The sequence below is a fragment of the Aotus nancymaae genome, unplaced genomic scaffold (assembly GCF_030222135.1).
Source record: "Aotus nancymaae isolate 86718 unplaced genomic scaffold, 86718_ANA_hifiasm-v0.15.2.pri h1tg000108l, whole genome shotgun sequence".
In the NCBI taxonomy this organism is placed as follows: domain Eukaryota; kingdom Metazoa; phylum Chordata; class Mammalia; order Primates; family Aotidae; genus Aotus; species Aotus nancymaae.
The window spans coordinates 3,127,991-3,144,305 of NW_026988523.1; the positions used below are offsets into that span (position 1 = coordinate 3,127,991).

Consider the following 16,315-nt stretch of genomic DNA (forward strand, 5'->3'; position numbering starts at 1 on the left):
CACACACTTGCCTCCACCTTCCAAATCTACAGTATGAACTTATCTTTCCTGACAACAGGGATACGAACTCACAGGATGACAACAGGTAATGTGCAGCACCCCAGCAGTACTGGCAGCATGGCACAGGGACCTACTGTGTGTGCATGGGACCTACTGTGAGAGGCTTGCATTCTGAAGAGAGTGCTATCACAGAGTTCCAACCAGGATTGCAGTTTCAGTACTGCCAGATCATGCCACTTATCTTGAGGAACCAAGAGCCTGAATAGTTTTGTGGAAATCTCATTTTTCAATGTTGGATCAAATGTTTTTTAAGCCTATATAGGCCAAACAACATATGTCTGAAAAATCTGTGGCAGTTTTCAGTGGTGGCTTTACCATAATATAAAAATCAGAAAATAGAGTTCTTACTAACTCTGGCAATGTAGAAAGCAAATTGCTACAAATACAGCCAATAATTATATGTGGGCCTTTAAAAATCTGTTTAAAATCTGTATTCTTTGGACAAATATAAACTCAATAATCATTACATATCGACCTTCTACTTGGATTTCTTCCCCACTTCGGTGAAGTTCCACACAACACTTTCTACACTGAGTATGTAATGCTGCTCAAAACACATGCCTAGAACAAAATGTGAAATGCCCACAGATCCACAACCATCATTATATAAGAAACACATGTATAAAGGCTAAAGTTACCTAAAATTGAAGGTTTCCAAAATCTAAAAATGTTTCCAAGGGCAAGAACTAAATCTGCTTTGTAACAAATTCACTGAATTCCTACCTACCTAGCAATGTATCTTTCTTAAAAGTGACAGAGAAGCAAAAAACAGTACTAAAAAAAATGCCAAGTATGGCAACTATGGTAACATTCACCTTTCTTTTGGGACTACAAATAAAAAGTTTATGTGGGACCATGAGGAAAAGCCAACTATGTTAATCCCCCTATTCCGGAGATGAGGTGCCAGTCAGACTGTGACAACCTCCTGCTGAGTAGGGAGGTTCACGCTTAGCACTTGACCTTGCCACCTCTTCTTGGGCACAATTAATGTTGTCATGTACCGATCCTGGGCCAAAGGGCAGTGAATTCACAAATTAGCCATCAGTCCCATGGCCTGAGTGAAGAGAGAAACTGGTCAGATCATTGTCTCCCCCAGGAATTTAAGAACAATTTTTGCCTATTAGAAGCATAGCTGAAGGTAGAAGGATGCTATGAGGTACAGCTGGGGCTATGGCAAATCGAAGCCACATGAAGTCAGAAACTTGTCAAGCACAAGGAAGTCAGTTGTTAGGAAAAACAGCAAACACTGAGACAGTAGCTTAATCATACGTAGGGGCACCTTACTACTTATCCATCTCAAGGCTACCAGAAGCCCAGCCTCAAATCCGAGAAGACAAGATTGGAGAAAAAAGGATGAAAAGGAATGAGCAAAGTCTCCAGGAAATATGGGACTATGTGAAAAGACCTAATTTACGTTTGATAGGTGTACCTGAATGGGATGAAGAGAATGAATCCAAGTTGGAAAATACTCTTCAGGATATCATTCAGGAAAATTTTCCCAACCTGGCAAGGTTGTAATATTCAACTCCAGGTAATACAGAGAACACCACAAAGATATTCTTCAAGAAAACCAACCCCAAGGCACATAATTGCCAGATTTATTAGGGTTGAAATGAAGGAGAAAATACTAAGGGCAGCCAGAGAGAAAGGTCAGGTTACCCATAAAGGGAAACCTATCAGACTTACAGCAGATCTCTCAGCAGAAACCCTACAAGCCAGAAAAGAGTGGGGACCAATATTTAACATCCTTAAAGAAAAGAACTTTCAACCCAGAATTTCCTATCCAGCCAAACTAAGCTTTAAAATCAAAGGAAAAATTAAATCCTTTGCGAACAAACAAGTACTTAGAGAGTTCACCACCACCAGGCCTGCTTTACAAGAGGTTCTAAAAGAAGCACTATACATATAAAGGAACAACCAATATCAGCCTTTCCAAAAATATATCAAAAAGAAAAGAACATTAACACAACGAAAAATTTACACTAACTAATGGGCAAAACAGCCAGCTAGCATCAAATGCCAGTATTAAAGTTATATATATTCTAATTGGATAAAAAGCCAAAACCCATTGGTATGCTGCATCCAGACCCATCTCACATGCAACGATACACAAAGACTCAAAACAAAGAGAAGGAGGAAGATTTATCAACCAATCAGAGAGTAAAAATAAACAAATAAATAAAAATCAGGAGATGCAATTCTTGCCTCTGATAAAGTAGACTTTAAAGCAACAAAGAGCAAAAGAGGCAAAGAAGGACATTACATAATGGCAAAAGGATCAATGTAACAAGAAGAGCTAAAGATTTTATAGATCGACGAGACAGAAAATTAACAAGGACATCCAGGACTTGAACTCAGACCCGGAACAAGTAAACTTAATAAACATTTATAGAACTCTCCACTTCAAATACACAAAACATACATTACCACCTCACACCTATTCCATAAGTGACTACATAATTGGAAGTAAATCACTCCTCAGTAATCGCATAGCATTTCATAGGTTTAAATGAAATATTGGTTAGCTGCTCGTTTGTTATTTTCTTCCCTTATTCCTTCCTGTTTACATCAAGTATAATTATTGGTATAAAAGAGGTTTTCAATACCCATTACTAAACTGCATTCTAGCCTGGGCAAGAAAGCAATACTCCCATTCTCTCTCTCTCTTTCTCTTCCTTTTTCTTCCTCTTCTTTATTCTTTTTCTTTCTTTCTTTAAAAAAAAAAAAAAAAAAAAAAAAATCCAATCCCACCCAGATATCCTAACATCCCATTGATACCCTTACAACCAGCCCCCTTGCCCTCAGGTCTCTTGAATGGGTCTATGTTCTTTGAAACTAATTGCCATTTCATAGGCAGAAAACTCTACTGGTCTCCAACTCCTGCCTGAAAAGCCAGTCAGACTGGAAGAATGAGTTTCAGAAGTGTTACTTTCAAAGGATCTGAAGCTAGTCTAACCTCCTTTCCTCTCTTAGGGAACACAGAACACAGCTTTCCAAAATCAAGGCACATTAAGAGAAAAGCAGCCAATAAGGGACTGTTTGTAAATGAATATCTTCTTGACAGAAAATCATGCTGTTTATTTAGTGTTAATATTAGTTTTCACAGGAGATAAGGCTGCCATCAGGATTCAGGGTCAGTGCTCTGGCTACATGAATGGCAGCAGAGGCAGTAGCAACGGACATCTAATTTACGTAGCTATTTCGAAATACCAAAATACTTCCTTGTGGGAATATTGGGCCTTGTAATAGCTATTAACCTTAGATTTTATATGAATTCCACTATAAAGTAATTACAAAACATTAGGAAATAGTTTAAATGGATCATTTTTCTTAGCAGTGTATTTTAGGTCTAAGACTTTTAAAACATCACTTAAAAATTAAAAAGGGATGACTCCATTTCTTGAGAGAACTGGATAGGATGCCATTTTCTTGTTCTGAAAGCATGCTAACTTTGACAGAAGTCCGCTGATACCATCAGTGTAATACTCACAGAGTAGTAGGATTATATTCTATGTCGCCAGTGCACACTTTATTGGGGGAAAATTAAAAAGGTATGCTGTTGATTGCAATTTGAGAATGTTATGAAGCAGTAATTCTTCACACCAATATATCTAAAGAGGCACAAATACTGTTAAATAAACTGATTTTTTTTTTTTTTAATAGGGCCAGGGTCTCCTGTTGCTGCTGGCCTGGAGTGCAGTGGCTTTAACCTACCTCACTGTAACCTGGAACTCCTGGGCTCAAGCTACCCACCCTCCTCAGCCTGCCCAGTTGCTGGGAATACAGTCACGCACCATCATGCCCGCCAAACAGTGCTTTAAAAATGGTAACTCAGCTAAAATGGATTTATTGAAACGTAAGAAAAACACCTGGACTTCCAAAATGCTCTCCTGGTGTTTTGAGGAGGGGGAAAACACAAAATCTTGCTCATTAGCTTAGAAACTAAAAAGTCACAAGGTAGAAAAGGATATTCTAGTATCACAGCATAGGTATTTTGCAGCACTTAGCATCTCCACTCTATTATAAAATACTGAATTGACAGTCTCTGAATTGAATATGCATCATAGTCTTCCTTTAATAATCTCCCTCCACTCTTTTGCCTACTTGGGCAGCACATGAAGTTTCTGGACCGCTGTAGGTTAAGAAAACCCTTGTCTAGGTCAAAGGGCAACTCATACACTCAACTAAGAAATCCTTGTGATCTAGGGAAATGTTTCTACCAAATATTTTATTTTCCCAGCAATTAATCGAGACTATCTTGGTCCTAGCTCCCAGAGCTTGAAAGTTCCAAAGATAATGCCTTGCACTGTGAGTATTAAGGATGCAATGTACTGGCTGATATTTCGCTTTCGTCTGTTACAGGTATGTATCCCCTCTGCAGAACTCAGTGCAGCATTGCTAACTGAGGAGCAATACACAATAAAGTCTTTATGGACCAAAATAATTATGATTTCAGCTCAGAGATACTACATTTTAAAGGCATGAGTCCTTAAAAAGAGCAGTAAGTAACCCCCCTCCCCCAAATTCGAGACCTGACTCCGAGAATTTCACTTGGTTTCCTGAATATGCCCTTCCAACAAATGTTTTATCTTTATTCTAAACAGCAAGCATTACGCCAAGACAGGAGCCAGCTGGGCCTTGGGGAAACGGGCACTGGTCTTGTATCAAGAATGAGGCCGCCATCCCGAGGGCGGGCGCGCCCCCAAAGTGACCCGCCCAGCCGCGCACCCTCGCCCTGCTCGCCGCGACCCCGAGGAATCGCTGAGGGGCCGGGACGCCGTTCTCGCTTCGCTGGCCCCTCACCTTCCACACCTCCCCGCGAGGACCGACTCCGCGGCTGCCTTGGAGAGCTCTGGCCGCGGGGGCCTCACCCGGCGGGGGTCGCCCGCAAAGTGCAGGTTACAAGGCGCCCCGCAATCAGCAAGGACAGGCTGCTCCGAAGCGGAGAGCACAGCTCAACCGGCAGCCAGCGCCGCGCCGTGCTCGCGGGGGGCCCAGAGCGCAGACCTGCGAGCGGGGCGCGCGCCCGCTGCCTCCTCCCCGCCCGGCACCCTCCCCCACGGCGCAGTCCTGCAAGGACTCGGGGCGCAGTGCAGGGCTCCCTGTTACCTGCGGGAGGGCAGCGGGGGAGGAGGCCGAGGGTCTTGGCTCTGGTCCCCTCTTGGCCCCCCCTGTTGACACCAACCACCCTGCCTGCCGGTAAAACTGTGGCCACTACACCCACAATCTTCTGGGGGCCGGGTTTCTCCCACACCATAGAGACGGGTCCGGAAACGGGACAGAATGCTCGCCTTTCTCCCTCCGACGCCGCCACTGAGGCCAACGAACCGGGAACCGAGGTAGAGGGCCGCACAGAAGAGACTTAGGCCGGTGCCATCTTGAGTGTGGGCCCCGTGACGACACCGACTTTCACTCACTGCCCCAGCGGTCTAGTTAATCCACGAAGATGTCCCCTGTCTAGACGTTTGGGTCGAATGCTCAAGTTTGGCTTAACTTGAATTTTTAGGCTTTTAACAGCACTTTAATTTCATTTCCGCCCAAATCCAAAATGGCTGCTGGTCACTTCTAACAAACAGAGGTGAAGGGCGGAGAAAAGGAGTACCGGAATTAGCGAGTACTTTCAGGAGAGTGACGTCACTCACCTTGCAGCTCTGATTGGCTGGGCTGTGGGGCGGAGTCGTGCGGAGATAATGCTGAAGCCGGGAGGTCCTGGTGATTTCACTTAATCCTTGAGAGGGAAGGTCCTGAATCACACTTCATTCAGCAGAAACTAATATTTGAAAATTTTTATTTTAATGCAGTAGTCGCCTCCGTCCATGATTTCTGCAGTTTCAGTAACCTAGGGTCAACCTTGGTTCAGAAATAATAGTAAATTGAAAACTCCAGAAATAAACAATTCTTAAGTTTCAAACCGCCTGCGTTCTGAGTAGCCCGATTAAATCTCTGGCCATCCATTCTGTCCCACCCTGGGCGCGAATCATCTCTTTGTCCCAGGTAGCCCCGCAGTGTACAGTATCCACCCATTACTCACTCATTACTCAGTAGCTGCCTTGTTAATAGATCCACCTGTAGTGGACAATGAGCGAGACACCTGCTTATGTTCAGCTGATCCTTATTTTACTCAATAATGGCTGCAAAGCACAAGAATTGTGGTGCTGACAATCTGGTTATGCCAAGGAGAAGTCGTAAAGGGCTTCCTTTAAGTGACAAGGTGAAAGTTCTGGACTTAATAAGGAAAGAAGAATAATCATATGCTGAGGTTGCCAAAATCTATGATAACAAATTATGTATCCATGAAATTGTGAAGGAAAAAGATTCGTGCTAGTTAACTAAGCACCTATCACGCACTGTGGCTGTAACTTCTGTAGCTTGAGGTGCAACAGCAAAAGATTGAAAAGGGATTACATTTGTGGTGGGAGACATGAACAGAAAACTAATTATAGTATCCTTGTAAGTATTCTTTTTCTCTGAATCTTTATTTCTGATTGATACACTAAAGTTTCACACTGATACATTCAGGGTGTGTGTGTGTGTATCCTGTCTTGAAAATGTTTCCTTCCTCATTCTGAAGATATGTATTTTTTTAAGTCAGTAAATTCTCTATTTTCTCTTTAAGTATTGCCTCGCCCTCTCTATCTTCTTCTTCCAGAACTCTCTATATAAATTTCTCTTTCCCCTACTCCCTTTTTGCCTTCTCAGAACATGGTTTAATGATGACTCAGAATTATGATTATAATCATTTTTAAAGTACTACCAATTCTACCACACTGTGTAGGAATTACTGACATTTTCCCCCTTTAACTTCTGAAAAACCAAAGTGACTAACCATATCTGGACTTGGCTGAGAAAGTAAAATGCATTTCCTTATCAATAATTACCACAGAAAAGCACACTTAGCTTACATTTCAAGTTGTCTTCAGTAGAGTCCGTTTTGCTTGCAATAGTTGTATTCTCCTGATTACTCTTCCCCGAGTTCTGTTCTCGGTAACAGAGATAGGCGAGTGCAAGTCTTGCTTTTCCCTTTCTGTGCCTTGGAGCGCCTGGCCCGAGGAAGCCTTGCAGGTGTAGGCGATCGGAGGCGTAATGGGCAGCGTGACAGAACTCTGCATCGCAGCTGGGCTGAGAATTGCCACTCCTGGTTTCTTTTGCTTCCACCTGGGAGATTTACCCTAGTCTTTTCCTTTTTTCCCTTTACCTGGCAAAGTAAATGTTTTCTCAGCTGAACAGGTGAGTGTGGTTTCCAATCCTGAGATGCAGAAGCAGGCCCAATTCCCCGCATCACCCGAGGGCCGCGCCCACACGCCTGTTCCGGCAGGTTTCTCCTCTGCGCTGATCCGGACCCCCGTGGCTCCCACGCTTCTCTCCCGATGCCAATGAGGCCCAAAGGCGCCAGGGAGGGAGCCCAGCGCTGGCGACCTCATCCCCGGGCTCGCTATGTCTTTTAATTCCTTACATTTCTTATTATCTCTGTGCTGCATTCTGGCTTTTAAAAATCTAGCTTTCTGGGCTGATATCCAGAATTTACAACGAGCTAAAAAAGATTTACAAGAAAAAAACAAACAAGCCCATTCAAAAGTGGGCGAAGGACATGAACAGATACTTTACAAAAGAAGACATACATGAGGCCAACAAGCATATGAAAAAATGCTCATCATCACTGGCCATTAGAGAAATGCAAATCAAAACTACATTGAGATACCATCTCACACCAGTTAGAATGGCAATCATTAAAAAATCTGGAGACAACAGATGCTGGAGAGGATGTGGAGAAATAGGAACACTTTTACACTGTTGGTGGGAGTGTAAATTAGTTCAACCATTGTGGAAAACAGTGTGGCGATTCCTCAAGGACCTAGAAATAGAAATTCCATTTGACCCAGCAATCCCATTACTGGGCATATATCCAAAGGATTATAAATCGTTCTACTATAAGGACACATGCACACGAATGTTCATTGCAGCACAGTTTACAATAGCAAAGACCTGGAACCAACCCAAATGCCCATCGATGATAGACTGGACAGGAAAAATGTGGCACATATACACCATGGAATATTATGCAGCCATTAAAAACGAGGAGTTCGCGTCCTTTGTAGGGACATGGATGAACCTGGAAAACATCATTCTCAGCAAACTGACACAAGAACACAAAATCAAACACCACATGTTCTCACTCATAGGCGGGTGTTGAACAAGGAGAACACATGGACACAGGGAGGGGAGCACTATACATGGGGGTCTGTTGTGGGGGAGTGGGGGGGACAGCGGGGGGGTGGGGAATTGGGGAGGGATAGCATGGGGAGAAATGCCAGATATGGGTGAAGGGGAGGATGGCAGCAAATCACACTGCCACGTATGCACCTAAGCAACAACCTTGCATGTTTTTCACATGTACCCCAAAACCTAAAATGCAATAAAAAAAAAAAAAAAAAAAAAATCTAGCTTTATTTCCTCTTCGTCTGTATCCCGTCTGTTTCACTCTTCCATTGAAATTATTAATCTATTTTATATCTAGAATTTTTAATTTTGCTTATGTCTGACCTTTCCCGTTTGTCCTTTAGTGCTTATGTTTTTATCCCCTCTTAATTTCTTTAAATATTGTCAACATCTTTGTTTTATACTCTCTGCATGAAAACTCCAGTGTCTGATGGGGGAGGCTGCCTCATTTTGCTGTGTTGTTTCTGCTCTCACTGGGGCTTGTTTCCTCGTGGGTTTTGTTTTTTTTTTTTTCCCTGTAAGCTCATGTCCAGTTGATCTTAATCTGTGAGAATCCTGCGAAAAACGAAGGTTCATTTCTCTAGGGAGGATTTGTTTCTGCCAGGTGCTCCTGAGGTTACAACAGTATACAGATATACTAAATCTGAACTCCAAATTCAAAGAGGTTCAAATATGTTTGAATTCTCAGGTGACACTTCTTCCGCACTCAAAGCCCAGCCCGGATGGGCAATAATTTTTTTTCATGATGTATTTTTGTAAAGGTCCCTGCTTTGTGCTTCCAACTGCTCACTGTAGGTGAATCCAAGGCCCCCATCTCCTCCCTTGCATAGACTTTTATAGGCAAGGCTTTATGTAGGTATAGTGTGTGTACATGTGGTGGGTGGGGGCGCTTTAGGGCTCAGTTAGGGCTCTGGCTTCCTCCTTCCTTTTCAGTGATACCCAATTTCCTTACTTTCTTCTGCAGCCTCCAAAGCATTATCTCTCAATCCAGTTCTTGAGTTTCAAAACCATGTCATCATCCTCGAATTATTTTGCCTTATATATATTTTTTCAGGAGTACATTTGAATTTCATTTTGTAATAATTACCAATATATTTACAAATATTTAACTGCTTTCAATGCCCACATCAGTCATTTTATGACTTGCTAATTCTAGAGCTAATCTTGCATTACTTAAAAAAGTCACAGCACCAATTTATTTTTTTTTATTTTTTTTTTCTTTTTTAAGAGACAGGGTTTCTGTCACTAATGCTGGTTGTAGTGGTATGATCATAGCTTACTGCAGTCTCCAATTCCTGAGCTCAAGTGATCCTCCCACCTCAACCTCCTGGGCAGTAGCAACTGCAGGTGTGAGCCACCACACCTGGCTAATTTTTTAACTTTTTGTAGAGACAGGGGTTAGCTTTGTTGCCCAGGCTGGTCTGCTTCAAGCAATCCTCCTGCCTTTGTCTCTCAAAGTGCTGGAGTTACAAGTGTTAGCCACCTCGCCCAGCCACAGTTTTCTTAGGAAAATTAAATGGGAAGTATGTTTTCTGAGATCTTTTAAGAATCTCCATCTCCCTCACAAAATAAAAATTATTTTTAAAATGAAGAAAATTGGTCAGGTGTAGTATTTTTGAGTTCTAAATCTATCTCCTCAATAAAAAGAACTCTATGAATCACACTCCACTGTTTTTTGCCACTTAATGTCGAAATTCTGAGGGCAGATATTTGAAGATATTTTGTCTTTCTTTCCAACTCTTACGGAAGTTTTAACTCATTCTTCGCAAGAACTTTCCCAGCATATGTCAAGCTAGATGCCAGTCTCCATTTCCAAAAAAGGATGACCATATTGTAGGAAATTTTTTTTTAGCTCTGGAATGTTTTCTTGTCTTCTTCTTGTACCTTTTTAAAAGGAGCTTTAAATTTTTTAATTGGAAAACTTACTAGCCAAATGTTGGTGGTCTGATTTTTCACTTCCTTTTTCCTATTTATCATTTATGTTCTTCTCCTCTGCCTTCTCAGAGAGCTTCTCAAATTTTTATTCCATATCACTGACTTTTTCCCCAGTAATATTCTCTTCTTTACTGCCTGCTTCAGACCAGTCTTTATCCCAAATAGAAGGGCAGTTCTGCTGTACTCCAAGAACATATCACAAAGCCTAGTGCATTATCATTTCAATTTTTAGCATTTTAGGTACCTATGTAGAGTGTTGTGATGATTAATTTTAGGATTAAGAAAAATTAGGAAATACTTAGACAGCTGGCAAATCATTATATCTGGTTGTTTGTGAGGATGTTTCTGGAGGAGATTGGCATGTGAGTTAGTGGCCTGAACAGGGAAGACCCATCCTTGACGTGGATGAGCATCATCCAATTGGCTGAGGGTCCAGACAGAACAAAAAGCCATAGGAAGGGCAAATTTGTTTTCACCGTCCTGGAGTTGGGGCACCCTTCTTTTGCCCTTGGACATCAGAACTCCAGGTTCTCTGACTTTCAGACTCTAGGACTTGCACCAGCAGTCCCAGGTCCTCAGACTTCAGCCTTGGACTGATAAGTTACACCATCAGCTTCCTTGGTTTGAGGCTTTCAGTCAGACCTGGACAGCCACATTGCTGGCATCCCTGGTTCTCCTGCTTGTAGATAACCTGTCATGGGACTTCCAAGCCTCTACAATCATGTAAGCCAATTGCCCTAATAAGTCTTCTCTCAATTTCTCTCTCTCCTTCCCTTCCTTCCTCCTTCCCTCCCTCCTGTTGGTTCTGTCTCTCTGGAGAAACTTAACTACTATAAATGTCTATGTGGGACTTTAGATATTTGAGGAGAAATCAGTATTTTCAAATTTTCCACCAAACTAGCAACAAAGACACAGAACACAGTAATTAACCTCAGTTAAAAACCTCAATGTATCCTCAGTGATAGAATTTGGGAAGACTTGCCAATAATTAGGTCAGTTGACTAGGTTAAAAAAGAAAAACAGCGTGGGGTGTGGTGGCTCATGCCTGTAATCCCAGCACTTTGGGAGCCTGAGGCAGGCGGATCACGAGGTCAGGAGTTCAAGACCAGCCTGACCAACATAGTGAAACCCCGTCTCTACTAAAAATACAAAAATTAGCTGGGTGTGGTGGCATGTGCCTGTAGTTCCAGCTACTCAGGAGGCTGAGGCAGGAGAATCGCTTGAACCTGGGAGGTAGAGGGTGCAGTGAGCAGAGATTGTGCCACTGCACTCTAGCCTGGGTGATGGAGCAAGACTCTGTCTCAAAAAAAAAAAAAAGAAAAAAGAAGAAAAAGAAAAACAGGCTGGGCACAGTGGCTCACACCTGTAATCCTAGCACTTTGGGAGGCCAAGGCGGGCGGATCATTTGATGTCAGGAGTTTGAGACCAGCCTGGCCAACATGGTGAAACCCCGTTGCAACTAAAAATACAAAAATGAGTCAGGCATAGTGGTGGGTGTCTGTAATCCCAGCTACTCGGGAGGCTGAGGCATGAGAATCGTTGGACCTAGGAGGCAGAGGTTGCAGTGAGTGGAGATCATGCCGCTTCACTCCAACCTCGGCAACAAGGAGAGACTCTGTCTCGAAAGGAGAGAGGGTAAGAAAAACAAACGTCTAGAAACCTCCAGATACCACTTGGGAAAAAGTAGGAAGGTAGTTTCTATTTCTCTCTTGTTTTATGACTTAAAATATACAGGATCTGTAAAATCCTGAAGACCAGGGAGCTCATAACAATTAATCTTGGAAGAAGAAACAGATTCTGAAAGTGGGTCTTCAGTGGGGTTGAAGAAAAAGCACTCTTTTCTGTGGCACCTTCTGACGGTTTGGCCTCATCTTAGAATTCTAACGATTCCTCAATATTTCTGATGGCATAGAGCAAGTTAGCTCTGTCATGCGGGCGAAGTGAGAGCCTTGTGACTGTTGGCTCTTGTAATAATTAGCAAGTTATTTGTGTGATATCTCGCTTATTACTGAAATCTCTGTAAAGTCATGATGAAACAAACAGTATCTTCCCAGGTCCCAAGTGGAGGGAGCAGTGGTTCTCCCATGTGGAGGGCAGCTGTGATCTCATGAGGATAATGAACACAGAGAAAGCCGTGTGGGGGGAAGAGGAGGAACCAGAATATGAGAAACTTATTCCTGGCCCTATGTGAGAAAGCACCTTAGTGAACTTTCAGGAAGAGCAAAGAACTCTGGAGAAGAAATAATTTCCAGTTATAAAGCAGGGCTTGAAGCCATGGCAATTTAGTTATTAAAATAGATCTGACCTGAATTTGTAGTCAAAATCTAGCGAGGATGGGATATTTGTCTTAGAACATAAATGGTATTTCTAAAAGTGCCCAAGGCCAAAACCTTTTGTTCTCTGAAGTATATAAAAATTTTGGGCCTTGCATGGTGGCTCATGCCTGTAATCCCAGCACTTTGGGAGGCTGAGGCAGGTGGATTACTTGAGCTTAGGAGTTCGAGACCAGCCTGGGCAACAAAGTAAGACCTCATCTCTATAATAAATAAAAAATTAGCCGAGTGCAGTGGCACGTGCCTGTAGTCTCAGGTACTTGGGAGGCTGAGGTGGGAGGATCACTTGAGCCTGGGAGGCTGAGGCTGCAATGAGTGGTGACTATGCCACTGCATGCCAGCCTGGATGACAGGGAGAGACCCTGTCTTAAAGCAAATCTTTTTTAGTTAGCCTTCCTTATTAATCTCTTTAGAAAAACTTTCCTTCATAAATAATGCAATGGTAAACCAGTTCATGCCTGAGTGGAAAGATCACAATTTCTAAATTTGTTAAGTCCTAAACTAATGAAAAAAAAAAAAATAGGGAGAGTGAGCATAGCCCTGGATATGTTATCAATTTTTGGTGGTGTTCTTCCTAAAGTAGTTTATAACAATATGAGGAAAGCTACAGCGATCGGATGTTTGCTTCATTTTTCTATTAATGTTACTTACGTGTATTTTTATACTTTGTACACTTGACAAAGAATAAAACAAGGTATTTAGTACTGAGATTGCTGATAGGAGGCAAAGAGACAGGATGTGTCATTGACTAAGTCACTTAACTTCTCCTGGCCACGGTTTTTTTGACTGTAAAAATGAGAGTTGGACAGGGTTGCTTCTAAGGCCTTTTCCAGCTTTAATATTTTATGGTTAAAATAGAAGCTAAGACAAATAAATGTGCTTTCAGAAAGATCAAAGGCATAGACATACCTCAGATTTACACTCCCTAGGGCGCATTATGTACTTCCTTACACATCGCTGTTAGGAAAGTATCTGTTGATTACATTTACACTGTTTATGTGATTGGTTTCTTAAGTAAGTAGATGAACTGAGTTAGTTCAAAGGCCCTTTCCAAATGTTATTCTCTGCTTAAAATATAATTTAAGCCACATAAATAGTGTAGTTAGATCAACGAGATTTTAAGTCTTACCTTTGATCTACGTATTCCCTTTGAAGCTTCACATTTCCTTCCATCGCAGGTGATCACGGCACTCTCTCTGATTATAGTTATTATCATGCTTATTTATTTTGTTTGCTCAGTTTTTCAAGTAGAATTGATAATTTTTTAAAATATGAAAACACTGAACTATTCTCAAAACCCATTATGAATTATAATCTCTCTCCATTTCTTGCTATCTAAATCTACATTATAAAAACAAATGAATTGGGAACTAAGCATCCCAGAGAGTGAACTATTCTGTTATTTAGTTTTCCTTAATAAGACTTTTAATTAGCTTTGCCATAGTTTAGATACTAAACGTATGAAGCATAAAAGTTAAAAGCCAAATGCTAATCTTGTATCACTGCTTGTCTTGTTTACCAGTTGTCCTACGTTTTCTGTATTCCAACTAGGAAGACGTGAATTCAAACCACGGAAGAGACTATCACCATAAATAACTTAGGACATATGTTCCATTATTAATTGAAACACATAGTTAATAAACTTTGGGAAGGAAACTTTCAGATACATGGCATGGAATATGAAGGTGATGTTCTTTTTATAAATGTTAAAGGTAGCACATATATGAATTACTCAAGAGTTTACAAGCAGAAAAAAAGGATGAGAAAACAATCAAACTCATGTGCACCTATATTAACATGTAATTCCTAGCGAAATGTGTGTAATATAAATACATGACTTTCGCTTGTTTTCACGTTATGCTTTTTAATAGCAGTTAAATTAGTCACTTAATGTACATAATGCAGTGTTTGTTTTCCAGTCTAGTAGCTTTTCAACATTCAGTTTTCAGGCTCATGGGAAATGTTACTCAGCATCAAGATGTGGTTTGATGGGTGAACAGTGTGAGTACCAACTGTACTTAACAGAAGACAGAAGGGGCTGGGGCTAATCTGCAGCTAACAACACATAAAAACAAAAAGAAACACAGACCCACAGTAACATCAACATGCATTATTAGGCAAAGATCCCAAATTAACCCAACCCACACAGATTTCTTCTAAGCGGAGATTATGCATGGAAACGGATACTTTATCAAGATCCATAGACATAGTAGTAAGGTTCATCAGGGCGGAATCCATATGCTGTGGCAGGGCGTCCAAGAATGCCAACTGGTTGGCCAAAGCCATCCATTCCAAGGCTAAAAAAGAGAAAAAGGAATGACAAGCTATGTTTTTCATCACACATCCACAATGCAGGTTAAGTAAGAGGCCTAGATTTTTACACCATCAAGATTCTCTTCCTGGCAGAGATCGTGATTTATGTGGATATCATTAATTTTTTTTCTTAAGGTTAATAGAGCCATTAAAAGTGTGTATAATAAAGTGCTTCTAACAATGTGTGTTAGAAGTATGGGAAACTTCTGTCAGTAGGTACTACTCTAAACAGAGTGGAAGAATCAAGTCAGCAAAGTTTTATTTAATAAATTACTTATATATGGCTCTTAAGCAAAACTATGAAGAGATTTTACATGCTAGCAATGATCAGTAATATACTGCTAGGGAAAAATAAAAATAAAACTGTAATAAAGTGACTTTTGCCATTTATAATGTCTTTTCATATGAAGATACAGGACTAATTCCACTTTTAGTAAAAACATGTGTTTGAGTTATAGCCGTGAACTCTCATGCAGGGCCAAATCATACCATGAGCCCATGATTAAAAGAACAAGATAAGGAATTTGACAAAATTTGAAAATTAGTCAGATTTTATCTGCAAATCCTTCCTCTGATTCCTCAATGCAAACAATTACTAAAAGTATGTATTTCTTTTGAGTGACAACAAGATAATTGTGGTTCAATTTATTCTATGGAAATACTAGAAACTCAAAAGATAACCTTTAGAGTTGTAAGATATGTTAAACTTCATGATTATTATTTTTAAAAGATTATTTTTTGGTATATTAATACATTATTTAGAGGAAAATCTGTTCTTCAGAGCCCTTTTTAAAGGTCAGGGAATTATCCAACACTTAGAAAAATGACAAAATATTTATTCTGCCAGGCAGAATATGGTGGCCTTCACATGCTCATGCATAGCTCATGCAGTGAATGCTAGTGAGCTTGACTTCCAATCAAAGGAAACCATTTGTAATGCAGAAATGTAAATTTTGAAAAAATAAAATATGTTTAAGTGATTTAAGACTTGAGTTTGCACTACATAAGGAGAAGGAAAGATAATTTTCTCTCAATAGCAAAAGCTGAATATGATTAAAATATATATTGACATAGGCACTAGCTTCCTGTCACACGCAGAGTGAGATTAAGTTGACATACTTTGGAAATAACTATTAAAATGTTAAGGTTTTAAATAAATGTGTGTATGTGCGTGTGTGTATGCACACGCTTGTGTGTATTAAGATGGAACTAAAGAGTAAATGTAAAGAGCCAAAATACATATAACCCATACTGGTCCGGTGACTCTACCCTTTAGGAAAATGGAAGTTCTGAAATACAAGTTTCAGGTTAGCTTTTGTACTGAGCGATCCTGGACAAAATTTATTGTTTTGGGCTCCTTCATCAAAACTGTCTACAGTTTCTCAAAGTTGGTTGAAATTTTTAAGTCTGCATTTTATTTTGAAATAGTAAAAATATAAGCACCTTTTCTTACTCTG

The 16,315-nt window shown here is 40.8% G+C and overlaps 2 protein-coding genes across 10 annotated transcripts in view; both read right to left on the bottom strand.

The window, feature by feature from the left end:
- SCYL3 (SCY1 like pseudokinase 3) overlaps positions 1 to 7,543 on the bottom strand; it is a 51,791-nt gene extending 44,248 nt beyond the window's left edge. For 4 of the 7 annotated variants that reach the window (XM_021668109.2, XM_021668108.2, XM_012444534.2 and 1 more), the window contains exon 1: positions 5,170 to 5,304. The gene's annotated coding sequence lies outside the window, so the exon portion shown is untranslated. Of the gene's footprint in view, positions 1 to 5,169; positions 5,305 to 5,351; positions 5,637 to 5,702 lie in introns of those variants that run through there. The other 3 variants (XM_064370771.1, XM_012444533.3, XM_012444532.3) reach the window with 3 other exon arrangements.
- Positions 7,544 to 14,389: 6,846 nt separating this feature from the next.
- The window catches only part of KIFAP3 (kinesin associated protein 3), a 144,637-nt gene continuing 142,711 nt past the window's right edge, over positions 14,390 to 16,315 (bottom strand). For 2 of the 3 annotated variants that reach the window (XM_012444618.2, XM_012444619.3), the window contains one exon: positions 14,390 to 14,842. In XM_012444618.2, coding sequence (XP_012300041.1) covers positions 14,737 to 14,842 — 106 coding nt within the window. In that variant the 3' untranslated portion in view covers positions 14,390 to 14,736. Of the gene's footprint in view, positions 14,843 to 16,110; positions 16,148 to 16,315 lie in introns of all 3 variants that reach the window. The other variant, XM_064370723.1, reaches the window with a different exon arrangement.